Source organism: Anopheles merus, chromosome 3R, assembly GCF_017562075.2.
Source record: "Anopheles merus strain MAF chromosome 3R, AmerM5.1, whole genome shotgun sequence".
In the NCBI taxonomy this organism is placed as follows: domain Eukaryota; kingdom Metazoa; phylum Arthropoda; class Insecta; order Diptera; family Culicidae; genus Anopheles; species Anopheles merus.
The window spans coordinates 9,937,619-9,950,892 of record NC_054084.1 but is presented as its reverse complement, the minus strand read 5'-3'; the positions used below and the strand labels follow the sequence as shown (position 1 = coordinate 9,950,892).

At 46.2% G+C, this 13,274-nt stretch overlaps 1 protein-coding gene across 2 annotated transcripts; it reads right to left on the bottom strand.

Moving 5' to 3' along the window:
* Positions 1–24: 24 nt before the first annotated feature.
* On the bottom strand, positions 25–3,428 carry LOC121597120 (sodium-coupled monocarboxylate transporter 1-like). 2 transcript variants are annotated; one of them, XM_041922662.1, is made up of 5 exons: positions 2,953–3,428; positions 1,873–2,405; positions 1,716–1,806; positions 1,237–1,646; positions 25–1,163 (listed from the first exon to the last, which is right to left on the bottom strand). In XM_041922662.1, the coding sequence occupies exons 2-5, from the start codon at positions 2,364–2,366 to the stop codon at positions 101–103; spliced, it is 2,058 nt and encodes a 685-aa protein (XP_041778596.1). In that variant the 5' UTR covers positions 2,367–2,405; positions 2,953–3,428; the 3' UTR covers positions 25–100. The 2 variants fall into 2 exon arrangements, with proteins under 2 accessions (XP_041778596.1, XP_041778595.1); XM_041922661.1 differs by having other exon boundaries at positions 1,873–2,389; positions 2,953–3,427.
* Positions 3,429–13,274: the final 9,846 nt, after the last annotated feature.

Here is a 13,274-nt window from a genome sequence, read left to right as displayed (position 1 = left end):
TGCAAAAGTCTGAGAGGAAATGAATTACAATGAATTAACGTACCATTTTGCTAGCTTTATTTACTCTAACATTGCTGCAGCTTGACCCTATATTTAGAATTTATTTCTTTTCCAAATCCGACGGTTTCTGTAGCTCCTTCAGCGCCATATCGATCTCCTCGTACTTGATGTTGTGCTTCAACAGTGTCATTTCCTTCTCGAGCTTTTCCGGGCTGCGCCGGAACGGTGCCAATAACCGCTCGTCACTGATGTCACCGCCACCGGTCAGTTCACTCACCACGAACGCGACCACGAAGAAGCTAATCAATCCCAAAAGCGAGTAGTGCATAAAGCTTAGCTTAAAGATGAATGGAATAGTGTCAGCTTCGACCGTCTCCGGGACCGTGCTGCTCAAAATGGAGGTTACATTAGCGATAACACCAGCGTCACATCCATCCGTGCGTAGCGGAAGCATTGGAGGTTTAGGATTAAGCTGAGCTCCGGTCATGATCGTGCCCGTGAGCACCATCGACACAACGGCTGCACTGATGATACCCTTCGTGTTCATGCGCCGCGATATCATACCGGCCGTGAACATGCCCAACATCGTACCGGAAGTGACACCGGAGGACGAGATGGCAATGTGCATCACCTGTCCCATCCGTTCGGCCACGAACACCAGCCCGAGCACCAGAAAACCCAACACCACAACCAGCATCTTCATGATGTTGCTGGCCTTCTTCTCGCTTGCATTCGGCATCCGGTGGTGGATGAAGTCTTCGTAGATCGTACCTGCTAGCGTGTTCAGCACGGAGGACATCGTCGACAGGGCAGCGGAGAAGATACCGGACACGAACAGCCCGGGTAGGCCGGGAATCTTGCTACCAACGTCCATGATGTAGTACGGTAGGATTTGATCGATCTTGGTGATCTTGTGCGTGGAGTAAGGATCGCACGTCTCGTACTTGGCGTAGATGAGCAGGCCGATGAAGCACGAGCAGCTCTTGACGAAAATCAGTCCGGCGGTGAAGATGATGAGTGAGTTTTTGGCCACCCGGAGGTCGGGCACAGCTAGGAAGCGCTGTACGCAGCCCTGGTTCACTGCAAGGTTGGAGACCCAGAGGGTCGTCAGACCTAAGCAGACCGTCCAGAACGATGTTCGAACGAATGGGTTAGGGTCCATACTGTTTCAGAGAAGAAAGAAATAACATGTTTTGTATCTTTATGATAAATTTCCAATGTCCAGGATATTCTTACTTGAAGAAGATGAGGCGCTTTCCACGGTCAGCGGCTTCCCACACCTCCATGAACCCTCCGACCGAGCTAATGCCCAGCACAATCACCGCAATGCACGCTCCAATCATCAGCACAAACTGTAGCGTATCGGTCCACACGACAGCCCGCAGTCCACCGACCGTGGTGTAGAAGATGCAGATCACACAGATGATCGGTGTTATGACGTGAAGATTAACGCCCGTCACCTGGCTGAAGGCAAGCGCCGGCACGTAGATCACGATCGGGATGTAGATGATGCACTGCAGCGCGTACACCAGACTTGCCGCGGAACGGACGAACTTGTCGAAGCGCAGCTCGAGATAGGTGAAGGCGGACGTTACCTGCAGATCGTAGAACACTGGCAGATAGATCGTTCTCATCAGGAGTGCAACCTGTCCAAAACGGGCAACACAAGGTTAGTTTGCTTTTAGGATCTTTCCCAAGTATCCGAGTTGCCGTACCGTAAAGGCAGGAATGATGAACATCCAGTACTGCGTTCCGTGGCTGTACATCTCCGAAGGCACTCCCAGCATTGTAATCCCGGATACGTGACTGTGAGGAGAAGTAGAGAGCTTAACATTAACAGGATCCTATGCATGCTGGGGCAGTTCTACTAACCTTGCAATAAGGGAAGCTGATACTGGGAATTTGTTCATCGTTTTACCCCCGAGCAGATATTCCTTCTTGTTGTTCTGCTTGATCTTGGACAGAAAGCCAAAGTACACACCGATGAAGGTGGAAAGAAGTAGTAGCAGTGCGAAGATCGTGTAGTCAAACCAGGAGAACAGCAATGCCTCCGTTATGGTAGACATTGTGCTGGTCGCTAGGATACTTTCGGTTGCGGCGACGGTGGACGTATCCGTTACGGTAGTTTCAGGCGTGATCGTCGAAGTTTCCATGGCTGCTGTGCTTGGTGTGCCGGTCGTAGAAGAAACGGCCGTAGACGTACTCTGGGTCGTCGAATCGATCAATAGCTTGGTAGTTTCGGTAATAATCTGTGTAACGATCGTTACTGGGCTGAAGGTGGAAGGTGGTGCAGTTGTACTCTCGATGTTGGAGACGCTAGCCAGCTCTACGCTAGAGTCCTCCAGCAAGATTGTCTCCTCGTCCATTGCAAACTACTTCCTTTAGATCACTACATACAGTAAAATCAAAATGAGAAAATCAAGATCAAGCATTACTCCCGGAAGCAGTGGCTGTTTTCCGCCCACGGTGGCGTGATGGTAAATGTTTACAGAGAAACGTGACGTAGTCGGCATGTGCTACCGTGTTGTTCCGATCAAAAACAAATGCCCGCTGGGTAGATATCACAAGTGCGCGAACGCGCGCGCGCGCGCGCGCTCGTGTCTACCTAGCAACGATTTGCGTTGTCACTGCCATAAATCAGAGCGGATCAAGTGCCCCGGATCAGTGCGGATCATCATCCGTGGTGGTTGTTGGTTTATTTTTAGCACACAATTGATAGTGCTGGCGCAGAATAACGGACGGCACGTTACCGGAATTAGTCGCACGGGACTGCCGAGCTGTGGCACGGTATCTTAACGCGTGGTGTGGTAATTGAGCTTAATTTGTGCGCGTGCAAGCTGGTACTTGGTATCGCAATAGAAGACTCAAGTCCGTTTTATTGGGTTGCAATTTAGGTCAAGGACAGAGGCAAACGAGAACTTAAACATTCAACTGTCTCACTGTGACACTTACAATTTTTTTTCCAAAAATCACTATCCAAAGATCACTTCTCTTCACGGTTCTACACACTGACTGCACTAACCATCCAGCGCCTTCCGCGGAAGGTTACTTGCGAGCAGAGCACTACAATGGAACTGAACGCCTCGTCGGTAGCGCTCCACAATTGTTGCAGCTTTGCACGGGAAGGGAGCACATTAATTGCATCTAAATCTTCTGACAGCAAGATAAACGCCGGACAGCCGGTACAAACACAGATAAGCCTGGTCTTTGAGATAAAACCAAAATCATTTCACATCCACGCGGCGATGCTCGACGTGAGCTCTTTCGTTTGTCATCCGATACTTCTAGGATTCGGTTGGTTAAGTCTGGTTTTGGTGAGGAATTGAAAGTTTACTCGCGATCGCAATATCACACTAGCATCAGCTGACTAGAACTTGAGTGCGGCCTGCGTCCAGCAAGCGACTGAGTGATCCGTTTCGGCGTACCGACGAACCTTCTAAATGGGCATTTCTCTACTTACCGCATTGTGGAACGCATACAAACAAATGTGATGCATCTTATCAACGGTCCGGCAAGTGAAGAAGATCATGCTGTGCGTGCGATGGGCAGCGCCACATTCTTCCCAGAGCATTATGATCGCTCGGATAGTGGCGTTCTTTGTAGTGTTGGTTCATTGTGTAATGAAACAAGATAGTGATGATGGAACCTCTCTGAAAGTGATTGTTTAGGATTTCGGTACATTTTTGAGGATGGGTAGTTTCCACTGTGGGATATTCCGTTCGGAAAATATAATCTTGTTTAAGATTGCATGAGAATTGCAGTACTATGCTGACTCAAATAAGTATATAGGAAGAAAGTATAACGACGAACAAAATTCAAAGTAATGTACATTAATATATAGTTGGCTTAAAATGACTCTTTCGACAGGTGGATTGCATACCTATAGGCTGATTGTTTTACGTAGATTGTTTGAAACTTTAACTATACATTTGTACCGCTTTTGACAAGAGCTTGAATTGAAGTTCAAATGACTGTTGACTGTTTCATAAATGTATCGTTCATTATTGAAACTTCAAGAACACAGTTACAATTCACCAACAGAGGGAAACGGGGAAAACATGAAAAACATTTTAAACCGATTACCCGCGTGCGTGAAATATGTCCGAACCAATTGTACAAAATTAGCCCTCGCCGAACATTCCGTCGAACTCGAAGCCCAGTCCAGCCCAGTCAGGGACGTGACGTTTTCAATATTGCACGTTTAAATAACGATTCAATTTTGACACCATTATTTCGGCACCGACCACCATCATCCACCACCCGGGGTTTGACCGCAACACGGTGCACACTTTTTGCCAGCGACGATTGGCATCATTTGCATTTTGAAGTGCACTTTTGCACTTTGATGGAACGAACATGACACGTTTGGTGGAAACAACGCAGCAAAAACACCCGCGAACGATTGCATCATGGCGCACAGGGGCAAATACGCATAATTGAAAATCAACTCGCTGCATTCGAATCGAACAGTCCCCGCCCCAAAGCGCCAGGAAGAATCAATATTTAACGCTTAATTTTTACCCTCATCGCTCATTATGAAACCAAATATGTTTTCATGTCCTTATTGCTCCCAGCGCCCGCCCTTTTTTTAGGTGGTGTTTGACAGGGATTTGATCTGACTTTGATAGGAAATATCAAACAAATGGTCGGTATTATGTGTGCGCTGGTTAATACCCGGCTAATGTGTTGCCCATATGGGGCGTGCTTGTCAAACAGCAGTAATTAGGCGACCGTATTTAAACAGCAGCAACAGTCGCGCAAATCAAAGTATTATAGGAAAATCAACATTCTATTTCGGATCGATGTCATCGATAATGCACCAAAAAAAGGACAACATTATTCGTTGCTTTTTTAAGCTTCACTTCCTCTTCCACTATGACAGCAACAGTCCCGTGCAGCGTGTTGTTGGAGCTTGTTAAGAGCTCAGTAAACATCAAATGTTTATACATGTATTTATACATTTCAGACGCTGGGCAGGATCAAACGAATGCAGCCGGTGGCCCCATTCTGTGCTGGATTTGCTGTGCGTGATTTATTAATTAATTATTGCAAATTAAATATCGTCCACTAGCCCACGCTTTCGCGCCGCGTTAACATCATTAGTGGGTGTGTGTGGGTTCGCTAGGGGAGTGGATTTAAAAAAAAAAAAAAACCTCGGGCTGAAACATTTCCATTTCATTCGGGAAGTTTTCCGAATAAAAGGTGGCCAGCATTAATCACTGCTCCCGTTATGAATGATTTATGCCCACTTGCTTGTGTGAAGTTTTATGGAAGCTTTCTGCAATTATTTATGAATATCCTTTGCGTTGTTGCTTTAAGTAACAACTTTTTTAATACACCAAACCATGTTTCGTAAAAGAAGAATATTAAGAATGATTATCTTATTCTGTGTGCGTGTCATTCACACCGGAGCATACGCTAAAATCCCGAGAGCTTTTCATTTTTGATGTCTTTATAAATTACAGTCTGTGGTGGGTTGTGTACGGGACACACAAAACACACACACCGACACTAGAGACAAAACCCCAACAGTTTCCTAGCAACTGCTTTATGAAGATATATCACGCTTGTTGAGGCACCTCGCACACACACACACACACACACCTCGCATGCTGAAATAATGAACAGCGAAATGGCATTAAGCTTGTAAAGCACCCTTTTGCTAGGAAAAGTAAGCAGTGGAAAATTGCTTTTCCTACCCAACGCCGGCAGGCAGCAGGAGTGGGGGCTTTTTTGCTAAGAAAAGCACAGCCACGCCATTATTAGCCTGCGACGCTTGTTGCATGGTTGACGGGTACACGCTGCGCTTGCGGATGGTAAATTTTAATTTATTTTAAACCCATTCGCGTTAACTATTCATGTGTGTATCTGTGCGGGTTGGCATGCGAGCGGTTGCATTAGCTGGCAGTGAGGCTTTGTGTCGGAAGAGCGGATTAATCTGGCAGAGTGCCCGAATTAAAGCCGAGCATAGACAGTCTTAAAAAACGGGTAGGGCGGAAAGATTCCTTAAAAGACGCAGACTGCTTTAAAAGAAATCCGCTTCCCCGCTTAAAGCATTGTGGTAAATTGTCTTTTCATCAATATTGTATCGCTTCCCTCCGAAAGTGGCTGCCAACTTCCAAATCCCGCTCGGGTGGGGGCTTCGAGGCGGGTCGAAATTAACTGCAAATGAGCGTAATGAAGTGATGAGATTCCACAGCGCAGTCTCCTTCCCTTTTGCATCGCGGTTTTGACGGAAGTAAACCGTCCAAAGCAAACCGTCCACCAAACGACGGTAAACCGACAAAAGCACCGATACTGCAAGCTTGCTTTCTTTCTTTCTGTTTTTGGTCTGTTACGGCAGGCTTTATCCTTTTTTATTTATTTTCCGTTCAGTCACTTAAACCCCTCGGCAAGTGGCAAGTGGCAGCAAGGGGCTTAGCTTTATTGCCCAGCTCACTTACGGCGAACGAGGCCGGAAAAGCCTGCAAGCGTCTGACAGTGATCCCGAGCGGACGAAGTCGATGCCGGGCCACTTAGTGGGCGCACAAAAGTGAACTGACAATCCCTGGGCATACCGAAGCCATACACCGGGGCCGCGTTTGAGTGCGCGCTATTAGCACACTGTGTGGCGGCAAAGGAAGGAAGGAAAGCGGCGGAAAAAGTAAATCCCGGGCATACTTAGTGAAGCAGCAGCAGGAGCAGGAGGGTTGGGAAAATCGCACGAAAAGTGGAAAAATTTAAATGAGTGCAATTGTTTTCCCCATTTTTTTGTTTCCCTCTCTCTCTCTCTCTCTCTTCGCTTGCTTCATTGTTTCGAGCGCGCTTGCTTCCTTGTCTTTGTTCGCTGTCATACGGGCATCGCATCCGTTGGCTGTGTTGCTGCACGACGTGTCAGATTTCAACGGCGCTCGGTGCTTGACATACCAGACGTAGCCAAACGGCAGCCCGGAAAGCGCTGAAAATGTCGGTGGAAGAGAGAAGATGAAGCCCTCATCCCGTTGAAATAAGCAGCAAATCTAGGTCAGGAGGGAAAATTCAACAGGATTTCCAACAGGGAAGTCCCGTGCTGAATTTTTCGTGCCGCACGGTGGAGTGTGAGTCAATCAGAAAGGAACACTGTAATGCGGCAGATTATCATCATCACACGGTTTCGGTAAAATGTGAGTTTCTTCCTCAGTCACCCGCTCTCCCCTGTGCGGGAAGCGTAAACTGCTACAGGGAAGGAAAGGGCCTCTCGTAAGTGAAGCAGAGCCCTGCAGGATGTAACAAAATTATCGAATTGATGCGGCTGTCTCTCGGCGGCGGGATTGACTAGCTACGTGAGGCAAGTTAAATAAATGGCGGAACATGGGCCCAACGGGTCGTTGTTTTGGAGACTTTTAAGGGGAAGAGATTTATCATTTTTTACATATTCTTAGCATCAGATTTTGGGCTGTTGATTTATTGAGGCGTTATTACTGCGGAAATGAATGGAAGGAATGTGAAAGATGCAAGTCAAATTCTCTTACATGATGTATTGATGTTGAAACTTTATGAAAAATTGTCGCAAAAGAAGGAATTGCAATGAATAAAGTTTGAAAAGAAGCTTATGAGGCGATTATAAGGGCATACTGTTGACCGGTATGCATAACTTTAGGCTGAAAGGATTTTTTTTTATTGTCCTCAGCAAACCATTCTTAAGGAACGCACTAATCGAGAAAGATTGGTACGTTTGAATCAGTCCAATTAACTCAAAATCGATTGCAAAATTTAGAAAATAGCAGATGCCAGCTAGGACATTACAGGGTTTTCGAGGATTATATAGACATGTTCAGCGAGTTGTAGATTCGTTCAGGCATATAATAGATTCTTTCAGCGAGATATAGAATTGTTCGGAAGTAGGCGTAGACATGTTCGGTTATACTGTAGAGCTGTCACTTTCGTACCCCTTGGACTGCAGCTTGGATCATTCTCATCAGGAGGTAAACAAACAGTTTTCGAAAAAATAAGCTTTTTCCAACTAATTTATGTATTAAACAGCTTGGGTAATGATTATTAACTACTTTTATGACTTTTAAGAATGAAAAATTGAACCCTGCGGCACAGTGTGTAAACAAAACAACTGACAGCTCTACAGAATCGCTGAACATGTCTACGCCTACTTCCGAACAATTCTATATCTCGCTGAAAGAGTCTATTATATGCCTGAACGAATCTACAACTCGCTGAACATGTCTATATAATCCTCGAAAACCCTGTAAGTGTTGAAACATTCAGCGCCTAAAGTTAGGCAATTGTTTGTAATGTCATCCCAGTTTTATTATTTCTTGCCTGCAGGCTTTTTTTTAATTTTACTGTGCAATACCAAACCCTAAAAGCATCAGCTGCAACCCGCCCTGGAGCTGCCAACAACGTTTACGCAAGAGAAAAAAAATTGAACCTTCCATAAAATAGGAACTGCGCTTCCGGGCCAGCAAAAGTTCACTTCCCCAATCACACAATCTTATTATACATGCATGCATGCATGCCGCCTCCGCAAACGACCGACCGTTGAGCGTCTTTATTTCTGGCCCCGTTCAGCAAAAATCCCCAAAACAAATCCAGCCCTGGCCTCAAACACGGCGAGGGCAATATAAATGCGCCACAAAACAAGAAAAACGTCATCAGGTGCATCGAACCAGTTCCGAACCATTTGCATACGGTAATACACACGCGACCAGCTGCATGCTGTTGCTGTTGCTGGATGCAAGGAGGGAGTATGGGTTGGTGCGGAGAGGAGGAGAAACAATTTTCTCATTTTATTGTCCATTTGCTCGGCACACACTAGGGCTGCACCGTTGCGAAAAGCAGTTTATTTCTTGCTCGTCTTTTGCTTGTGCCAAAGCGTGATTGTTTCTATTTTTGCATTCAGCAAAGAAGTTTACCCAAAACTCATCAGCTTTGCGGGAAAGTGTGTGTGTGTTTTTTAAGGAAGAGACGTTAGCGATCTTTCGTTCCAGCAACCAGCAAACAGAACATTCCAGGTTCGACGCGCCAAAAGCTCTGCTCCCGCCCCGGAATGGCATTAAATGGCGTGAGTATCGAAAAAAAACCCCGTCCGCCCTGGTACGGCAGCGCAACGAACGGGGACGCTTGTTCACATTTATTTTATATCACCACTGGGCGTACGCAGCAGTGTCGTAAATTCAAACTTAAACGCTTCTGCACTGATTTCGATGGGATTTCGAATCACTTCCACCTGCCAACCTGCGTGGCCCCCTGTTTTTGCACAAGCAAAAAACGGTTCCCGTTCAGTGTGTTGTACCGGGCGGGCAGCTTCCGGGAAGAAAGCCAACCCAAGTGGATCCTTGTTTTTCTCCCCCATGAGTCGTATTTTCACTTGTATATTTTCACCCTCCTGCACCAGGAGCAAGCGCACGAGGAAACGGAGTTAGTGGTAGTAATTTCTGCTCAAAAAGGGTAGCCTGTGAGGTTGAGATTTTTCCCCCCGGAACTGCACGCGCGTGTGTATCCCGATACGAGCGCACCACACACCAGGCGTACACTTCATCACGCAGCATGAGTTTTTATGACTCGACTACCATGGCGTTTTTCTTTTTTTTAGTGTACCTTGTTGTGGCTCTTTTAGGTAGATCCCGGTTTCCCGGTGACTGCACGGTTTGAAGGTGTGTTTGATACCGTCGTCGTCGCCGTGGTTGTTGTTGTTTTTTTTTCGGCCCCTCTTCCGCTCCGTCAAACACTTGCCGGAGTATCTTTTTCCCATCACCACGAAATCGGTCCCTTGACGCATGGTTCCACGCATGATGCTGCTGCTGCCGCTGCTGCTGGAATGCTGGACGAATAAAATAAAGGGCGTATATCCATGGAGCGACCACGTTACCACATTGCCAATGATCATCATCGTCACCATAAGCGCCCTGCTCGCAATCGGAGAATTCGAGAACGCCGGGCACACGTCGGTAAAGCGAGCATAAAAGTGATGTGTTTTCTTGCGTTTTTATTTCCGCCTCCAATTCCGGGGACCGTAAAAACGGTGGCGGAATATAAATTCCTTGATTTGCTTTCACTCCTCTCTCCTTGCGGACAAATGGATTCAGCTCGGTGTTGCTGTTTTATGGCCATCGGCAAGCTAGGGTTGGAGCTTGGAAAAAGGGGTTTTCGGTGCTCTGTTGTTTATGTCTGTTGGGAAGAAATCAAAGCTAATCCGGCACGGTCGAAATAAAAAAAAGGAAACACAATCGAGCGTTTGAGGGGAGCGGAAAAGGACGCACGAAAATGACACTTCTTCAAAATCATCCTGGAAGCTGTGCGGGCTTGAGTGCGTAACACACACACACACACACACACACACACACACACACACACACACACACACACACAAGTAGCAAAAGGGAGCATTTTTATAGTCGATTTCTTTTTTCTGGGCCCCTTTTTTGCCTTTCTTTCGAAGCTGTTCGAATGTCCAGCAGGAGTGACCGGTTCCTTCAACCCTCGCGGCCGGACCAGCATCTCCAGGTTCGATACATGCAGCCCGGAGGGCTAGGGGTTAGTAATGAATCGTTTAGGAAGATTAATAATGGGAAATCGACGGGTTCGATTGTGGGGCGAAGGCACGTAAGCTAAAAGTTTCGTTTCCCTTTCTCGGGCCAGTCTTTAACCCCGGCCAATCGGGACCGAATGTTTCCCGGGGAAGGTTAAGGGCTATTTTTTTTGTTATTTTATTTGGTGGGATGATTCCGGCCTCAAGCGTTCCGATGGGACTCATAAAGTGTTTGCTTCTAATTGATTTCTTTTGCCCAAACATCCGGGGTAGAAGAAAGGAAGCGAAATTGAAATCAACAACATTCGATTATAGGCTGAACGATTGTTTTGGGGAAGGTTTGAATGTGAAGCGGGAACATTCAAGTGTCTATTTAACGCCTAAAATGGTGTATTAGTGTTTGTATAAGATCATTTTTGGGTAATAATCTTATGAAGTTTGTTGGAAGCAATTATTAAATTCATATTTAGAATTATTTCATGTGAATTGATCTACAATATAGCTTAAAATCAGCGATCAATGAGTTATTGTTGGAGTGATTGCATACATTTAGGCGCTTTTAAACGGATGACGTCATTGGGTTGCTTTAAAATTTAAAACTCTCGTAGTCTCGTCGTTGTGTGTATCTTCTTATGTGTTATGTTCTCCACTTCCATTTATTATGACATAATTAATGAACATATTATTATTCACCATGCAGCGGTATGCATCGACAAACATTGTCTCAACCTTCCCAGAAAACATCTCCGCTACCGGGAAGCTCCTACACAGGGCTGAGTTTCCTGAAGGATAAGCCTATTACACGCTCGCCGTCTTTTAAAGCCACGTATGGAGCAGCTTTCGTCGCACGGGGACCTCGTCACCGGTCTCCCGAGACGTGTCCTTCTTAAAGAAAACAAATTATCATCATCCGTAAACATAATACGTCAAGGCTATTTGTTATGTTGTGTGCTTCCTTCCCTATGTCCCACTCTTCACCAACCGAGAGACGCCCCGGTCTTCGAGCAACAGTGAAACAATAACACAGACAGACAAGGGAGAAAAATACCATTTTCCCCAGAATGCTCATCCCACACGCTCCCGTTTGCTTCCCCTCCCACAGGACCGCACTACCATCCCCATCTACTCTACCCATTCGTTCGAGTCTCGTGCCTAATTTTGACCATTTTCGTGCTCTTTTAACGACTTTTTTCCGCTTGCCTTATCAGAGATGAGATGATGTACGATGGAAGCTGGAATCGGTCCGGGTTTGCCGTGGCAACAGTTGAGCTCTTTCCCGCTTTTTTCCTGCACCAAAGGCCTACCCAGCGCCCGGAAAACACACAGTGTTGCGCTACATACCTCCCCGGAGGTGGGTGGGGCGGTGGCAGATGAGACGCGCATGATAATAGCAAAATGGGCTGCATGGCAGCAAACGGACCGGATTCGTGGCCACATCGTACATCATGTTTCCACTATCGCAACACCATTTGTCCTGCTTGCCGGCCATTGTGGGTTGCCTGTTTTTTTTTTTGGGTACACGAAGAGCGGGAGCGTGGGTAAATTTGCCTCCATTTCCGACAAACTGAGAATAAGGCAAGTCGAAGAATAGAGGGGAGCGCGCGCGCGCATGTGATGATAAATGCCATTAGAGTTATCTTCGGAATGTTGTTTTCGTTCGCTTTCACCCTGCACATTTGAAGCTGCGAGCTACATAATAAACAGGGAAGCTTGTTAAATCATTAGCCTTGCCGCAGCAGTGTGGGTTGAAGGAATAGGGCAGGGAATGTCGACGTTTGATGTTGGTCACTGGCGGGATGGTGCGAAGCGGTGCAAATGCTTGTGCACGCTTGGGTACGACTGATGGGTGGTCATTATTGGCGTAAGTTTATCAATGCATTGCGCAAGTTGAGATGATGTATTTTTCTTCCCCGTTTATGGGCAGGATTAGCTTTGGTTATGTTTATGACACCTCATAATGTGACCAAAGTCAATCGTCGTTGATGGAGAGCTGCATTTGAAATGTGTGAACAAGGCGAGTTTCATAAAGCCGAAATGTACACAACGTAAGGAAATAAAACGCCTAAAAGTATGCTATGTACGCAAACGCAATACAAAATAACACGCATGAAATGATATTGCACACATTTAGGCGTTATAAAGCTGCCAAAGGTGTAACAATAACCCTCAGCTAAGGTTGCCAATTAAATAAAGTTGTGCTTCTTATTAATTGTTCAAGGTTCTCATGCTCACCACACAACACAATCTAATCAAACGCTCATATAAATTCCTCCCACGTTTAATCCGGAGGAAAAAACAATTAACTTCCTACGCACGGGGATAATGATATATTGCAACGCTTTTATGGGCAGTTTTGATGCAACGGCATCCCGCATTCCCTCATAACCTGTCATGGGCTTCCACAGGTCCACACTTCACAAAGCTCTGTCTCCAAAAGCTAAGTAAAAAAAGAAACTAAAAACAATCAACCCAAGACAGAGCTCGCTTTCCACCTTCCCTATCATCAGCGTACCGGTTCCTAGTTGCTTTCCTTAATTAAGAACACTCCCTTCCTTTCGGGTGTATCTGGGCGACGAGATCAGATCCTTCTTCCAGCTATCGTCTATTTATTAAATATCATAAACTATGTGTCCGATAAATGGACGGCGAATGGGTCGGAAGCGATAAAACATTTCACCTTCCGTCTGCACCATAAAGCTTTGCCCTCGACGCTCTGCCCCTGTCTCTCTGTCTCTCTGTTGCCGTTTTCGCACGATGCACTTCCGCATGGTAC

What these genes read in the sequence shown, in the direction of transcription:
- LOC121597120 (XM_041922662.1), bottom strand. Translation starts at nt 2,366, where the DNA reads ATGGACGAGGAGACAATCTTGCTGGAGGACTCTAGCGTAGAGCTGGCT. An exon ending in TCAGCTTCCCTTATTGCAAG is followed by an intron (nt 1,807 to 1,872) that starts GTTAGTAGAACT and finishes TTCTCCTCACAG; the next exon opens with TCACGTATCCGGGATTACAA. An exon ending in TCATCATTCCTGCCTTTACG is followed by an intron (nt 1,647 to 1,715) that starts GTACGGCAACTC and finishes CGTTTTGGACAG; the next exon opens with GTTGCACTCCTGATGAGAAC.